Source organism: Echinops telfairi, unplaced genomic scaffold (assembly GCF_000313985.2).
Source record: "Echinops telfairi isolate 266 unplaced genomic scaffold, ASM31398v2 ScPeMD7_19;HRSCAF=73, whole genome shotgun sequence".
Taxonomy (NCBI): Eukaryota; Metazoa; Chordata; class Mammalia; order Afrosoricida; family Tenrecidae; genus Echinops; species Echinops telfairi.
The window spans coordinates 5,988,870-5,994,550 of NW_022103916.1; the positions used below are offsets into that span (position 1 = coordinate 5,988,870).

Here is a 5,681-nt window from a genome sequence, read left to right on the forward strand (position 1 = left end):
GGGGAGAACCTGAGTTATAATGCCCAGGTGGAAGCCCGCTCAGCCGGCCATGATCTCAGCCGCTGCGGGCGATGCCCCCGGGCTCGCTGGCGCCGGCTAGAATCTCAGTGCTACTCCAGGACCCCTCCCAGCTCCGACCCGACTCTGCTCCCGGAGACGCTGATCTCAGGGCCGCTCAGCCAAAGGCCCAACCACCGCGCGCGCCGCGCGCCGCGCATGCGCACGCACTAAAAGCGGTGAAGTGAGGAGGAGGGGACTCACCTCGTCCTGCAAGTACCTAAAGATGGGTCCACTCCTGGAGGAGGTACGGCCATTGCGCGCGCCCCAGGAAAGGCGGCGCTGGTTCTGGAACGGAGCCAGGGAGAAGTGAAAGGGTTCTTTAGCACTCAGTTCGGATCCTGCCTTAAGTTTGCTAGCCCTAAGGTAAGCAGCAGCCAGTAACCAGGCGTGCCACTCACCACCCGCTCCCCCTACTCTATTTCACTTGGAACACCCCCATGGTAGCAAACGGGACTTGCCACTTTTGCAATGAGGAAGAAGGTAGATGAGTTAGTCAATTCTAGCCCCTGAGGGTGACTCAGAAGGTAAGAATTCAAAAGGTTCGCGAGAAGATGACTTTTCTAGGCGAGGCAGCCAGGAGAGTCATTGGCCTTTACCACCTTAGATAGGACAGGGCCTAACCTCCCTCAGAGGCCACCCTCTGTGAACGCTTGAGGCCCCGCCCTCTCAGGTTGCTGCCCAGCCAATCAAGTTTGCTCCTCGGGTGAGGCCGAGCAAGAATGAAGGGCGTGGCTGGACTGAAGAGGCGTGATTTCCCTTTATCCCTCCACCGCCTCTGCCCGGAACTCATTGGCTCTCACCGAGCTCTTCTCACTGCTGGCCGAATATCCCGCGAGATGATTGGGAAAGGAGCGTTAAGTCGGGTTTCGTACCGCCTCTAACCCTCCCTTCTGCCCTAGCGGGGCCTTGAGGCGGAATTTAGGCTGAGAAGAAAGGCGGACCTTCGGAAAGGCGAGGCTCCGTTACTGCGCATGCTTGGGGGAAGGGCGTTTTGGGGGATTTTTAAGAGAATATCTGCGTTTGTGTCTTGAACTGGGTTCTCTCCGACGTTGTTGCCCGCCAAAGCTCCGCCCTCGGCTCCCCCACCCTCCGCAGCCTTTTTCTTTTCCATATGTGTGTGGGGGGTGCGATTTTACATTTCAGACCGTCAGTTTAAGCCATTACTTTACCCTCCCCCCTTTGATTTCCCTTCTCTCGTGGATTAACATCTTTCACCCAAATACCCGGCAACCCTCTAGCCAACTGCGTCATCCTCCTGTTTTCTTCAGATTGAATCATAACTGGGTGTACCAAGTACTGCTCCTGTGTCCACTCCGCACTGCTTGAACAACTGCCACCACTATAAATCCGGGTCAACTGGTGACAGCCTTCAGAACATCTAAACTGCACGCAGTCCAAAGCCATTCTCCGCCCCGTTTCCAGGATTCCAGGTTAGAATTTTGTGTGTTCACCCTAGCGAGGACTGAGAATGGAAGTGTTTGACAAACTTTGGGAGCCTTCACCATAGCAAAACTATCACGTCACTCCACTCATCGATTCTAGTCCTCAGGAATTTGTGCACTGAAAGTTTGCTCTTCCCTTCTGCCTGAAACTTTCTCCAGATGTCCACGTGGCTCATTCTCACTTCTATTCCTGTGTCAATGTCTTCGTAAAGCTTTCCCTGACAACCCAACTTTAAAATGCCCACCTCTACCCACACCTCTATCCCTCTTGAAAAGCATCGATGAGCCCTGTTCGGTAAGTCGCGTTCTAGTATAAGCCCGAAGACAGGAGTGTTTTATCCATTGCTGTTCCCAACAGCAAAACAGTGACTGGCACACAGTATGTACTCAAAAAATGTTGAGTACCTGGAGGGGATATAGGTATAGGTGGAATTTGAGAGCTACACTATTTCCTCCTACCAGGTCTTTAATGCCAGTTGAATACAGTAGCTTAACCCCTGCCAGTTGAGCCCTGGTCTTTCTAGCTTGTGTCATGACAGAAATAACCCTGGAAAAGGGGGTGGGGGATAAGAGGCAACCAGAATTCAGGAGTGACTCAGAAACTGGTCTTGAAGGGGTGTCGATGTGAATTGTTAGGGTGGGAACTTGGGCTGTGATGAAGGGGGGGTGGGAAGCAAGTCAGGAGCTGTAATGGGAAGGCAGGCAGTAAACAAGGCGTCTGGAGTAGCCAGTAGCCGGCACTGCTGAGAAAAGGGCCGAGAAACAGTTGATGTGCAAGCCTCAGATCTTATGTGGTGGAGAGTGTGTGTGTGTGTGTGTTCTACAGCAGCAACCAGGGGGGATGGATTGCCACGTCTCCCAATTTCCACTGTCCAGGTGGGAAATTAAGAAAGGTTAATCATGGAATGGTAAGGTCACCCAAGCAGAACAGGCCAATAAAATGGCCATGAGAGGTGAACAAGAAGAGCTGGCCTCAGGTAGGGACAAGCTGTGGTGAGTTAGGGGAGAACCTGAGTTATAATGCCCAGGTGGAAGTGAGAGGCATCAGTGGCATCATAGGGCACCAGGAATTGGTAGTGATGGAGAAAAGCCAACCAGACTGGTATCTTCAACTATCTGGGGTGCTCAACCCAAACCAAGGACACGGTATTTCAATCTCAGTAAAGTCAGTGGTGAGCCTCCTGCTGCCCATTCGAACCAATAAATTTCTTGCTGCCTCATTTGGGTAGGAGGGCTGAGGACCCTCCCGGGGAGAAGAAAAGCAAACTTGGGGTTGAGGGGAGAAGAAAAGCAAACTTGGGGTTGAGGGCCGGGTGGGGCAGGAAAGCTTTTCCTATACAAATATGTTCTCCATAATGACTATCAAGTGTATCTCTAAGGAAAGGCGCCGACCTCTCTTCAGCCCAGCAGGTCTCTAAGGCCCCTGCCCCTTGCATCACGGAGAGGTCGGGTTGAGGCCATCACCGGCATTCCCGGAGGTAGGAACCCTGGCTGTATAGGCTTGGCCAGGGTCTGAGTAGGAAGGGATTTGCCCCGAAAACAAAAGTCATGTGGATCAAGCACACTGGCAACCTGGTCACCATCATTTTCTTCTTCACAGCAGAAAGATTAGGGAAAAGATTCCCTTGAACACTAATCTTTGCTGCCTCTCGAAATCATTATGGCAGGTAGTTAGATGGAAAGATGGGATCCGAACCCTTCACAAGTGAATAAAGTCACACAGACCCAGGGACCTGTCATGTTACTAGTATTTCCATCACCACCACCACCACCTCCCACGCAGGTAGCAGCATGAAGAAGAGCTGGCAGTTACTGTATCCTCTCTGCCCAGGAAATCTGGACTTCGGGCAAGTTCCACGATGCTGGGATGCGGCTGAGGCTGTGCCCTTTGGGACATCACTGGAACCCAGACAGCTCCCGGAAGCCTCTTCTTCCCCTGGTTCCAGCAGGGTATGCCACATCTGGGTTAATAATTCTTTATTAGGATTCAGATTCCAAACAAGGTGGGACGAAGCGGCAAGAGGAAAGGTTCCGGGAAGAGGTGAAGGAGACTCCAGGCTTAGCTCCGTACGCCACTGCCAGAGGATAGGAGCCCTGGGCTACAAGGGGCTTGAGAAGGGCTGGTCTAGAGTGGGCTTAGGGGGCAGGGGGAGGGTGGCCTCAGCGGATGGTGTATCGTACATAAGGAACTTCAACATCCTCGCCGCTCTCGTCGTTGCAGCACAGCTCAAGCACCAGTGCCCGCACATGACGGCCCAGCTTTCGCTTCGACACACGGCTCACAATCTCTGTCATCCTGGGGGCAGGGAGGGCAATGAGACAGGAGGTGGAAAGGCAGAGTACATATGAGTGGGGCAGTTGGAAGTTGAGGTGCCCTGCCCTACAACACCACCCCGTGGCCCCGGCCTTTCCCCAGCCTGCCCAGCAGCTAACTCACGGCTGATCCAACCGCTCCTTGAGCTTGGCAGCTGGCATAAAGAAGGAATAGAGCATGGACACACCCTGGGACAGCATAGTAATTTCCAATTTGTGCTCACTCTGGAGGGAGAGGGGAATGAGAGAAGTGTCAGGGGGCCCTCATCTCCTGTACACACTGCCCCCCCAGGTGAGGTGAGACCAAGGAAGTGGCTTTACCTTAAAATATTCAAGGAACTGTTTGAGGGTCATCTCCTCACCATTAGGTTGTAGCCCTTGTACCTCAAAGCGATCCCACAAGGTCCACTCTTGATTATAGTACTGTAGGACACGGAACAGGGAAATAGGACAGGGGCTACACCTCCAGAGAGTCTAGCCCAAGACAGTGGCCACCCTTCATTTGTTCAAAAGATTCTCATAAGCTCCGGTCTCACTCTAAGCAAGCACTGAAATCTTCAAAATGACCAGCAGGTCCCTACACACCATTGGAAGCATTTGTCCCCCCCCAACGCCCCCAACCCCCCTTCTTGCTCACTCTCCTCTAAGGACGTTTACTTAAAGACTACTCCCTCTGTCCGGAATGGCCTGCCCCCAGAACCTGCATGGCTTGTCCCCTCACCTCTTCTCTTGCAAGACTGGGCTCAAATGCTGTCTTTACAGCAAGCCCTTCCCCTAACTACCCCATCACCCCCAAGTCCTCCCTGCCTTGTTCATTTTTGTTTTTCCTAACAAACACCTAACAAATATTCTCTTGAAAATGTGATTCACGAATTCGTGAACAAGGAGTACATCGAAAAGAGGCATACACATTGAAACTCTTACCTAGAACAAGCTCTATGGAAACACACAGACACACTCATCCTCCCTGCTGCAGGCGCCTACCTGGTGGCGAGGCGCAGCAACGGGTTCAGAGAAGCCAAAGAAAGGCAGGGCCAAGTTGAGGAATCCATTTTTGTAGGAATCAAGGTGTTGATGCCCTTGTACCACCTTGTACAACTCCAGACACACCAGGCCAACCACGGCTGCTGTGGTTGTGGCGATGGCTGGAATGATCTTCCCTGCAATCAGCTTGCTCTGTGAGGCAGGAGGGCAATCAGGAAAGGTGGTCGTTAACAAAGCTTAGGGTCTACAGGTGGGGCTAAATGTGGAGACCTCATAGCTGGAAGGGGATGGAGCAAAAAGTCTAGATTCCACTCACCTTGTGTCGGTCTGCAGGGGAAATGTCATAATTTTCTGCCCGGAGATTGGATGCAGCTACAATGAAATCCATATGGTAGTTGCTGTCATCATCCTAATGTGCATGGGGAGAGTGGAAAGAGGGTCAGAGGAGGAAGTGGCTTCCTGGTTCTGAGCATGTTAGGGGTGGTGGCTAGGAACACCTATTCATCAGGATGGAGTGTGGAAGGCCTATGATCCAATCCCCACAAAGGCTTGGAGCTGGCTCCACATCCCCAGAGACTCTTTCTTTCTGGCCCAGCCCCTCAATGCTCACCCTCCCCTCTATCCCCTGGCCTGCCCCAGGGCTCCCCACCCAGCACCTTCTCAAAGTCAGCTGTAATGGGAAGGCAGGCAGTAAACAAGGCGTCTGGAGTAGCCAGTAGCCGGCATTGCTGAGAAAAGGGCCGAGAAACAGTTGATGTTTCAGATCTTATGTGGTGGAGAGTGTGTATGTGTGTGTTCTACAGCAGCAACCAGGGGGGATGGATTGCCACGTCTCCCAATTTCCACTGTCCAGGTGGGAAATTAAGAAAGGTTAATCATGGA

The 5,681-nt window shown here is 52.6% G+C and overlaps 2 protein-coding genes across 2 annotated transcripts in view; both read right to left on the minus strand.

Annotated features, from left to right (window-relative positions):
* CDK16 (cyclin dependent kinase 16) overlaps window positions 1–630 on the minus strand; it is a 13,344-nt gene extending 12,714 nt beyond the window's left edge. The window contains exon 1 of the mRNA XM_045288293.1: window positions 262–630. The gene's annotated coding sequence lies outside the window, so the exon portion shown is untranslated. The remainder of the gene's footprint in view (window positions 1–261) is intronic.
* A 2,834-nt stretch (window positions 631–3,464) lies between these two features.
* UBA1 (ubiquitin like modifier activating enzyme 1) overlaps window positions 3,465–5,681 on the minus strand; it is a 22,467-nt gene continuing 20,250 nt past the window's right edge. Inside the window, exons 21-26 of the mRNA XM_045288274.1 lie at window positions 5,456–5,469; window positions 5,116–5,208; window positions 4,800–4,991; window positions 4,137–4,238; window positions 3,940–4,040; window positions 3,465–3,798 (exon numbers count right to left, since the gene is read on the minus strand). Of these exons, the coding sequence (XP_045144209.1) occupies window positions 3,663–3,798; window positions 3,940–4,040; window positions 4,137–4,238; window positions 4,800–4,991; window positions 5,116–5,208; window positions 5,456–5,469 (638 nt within the window). The 3' untranslated portion in view covers window positions 3,465–3,662. The remainder of the gene's footprint in view (window positions 3,799–3,939; window positions 4,041–4,136; window positions 4,239–4,799; window positions 4,992–5,115; window positions 5,209–5,455; window positions 5,470–5,681) is intronic.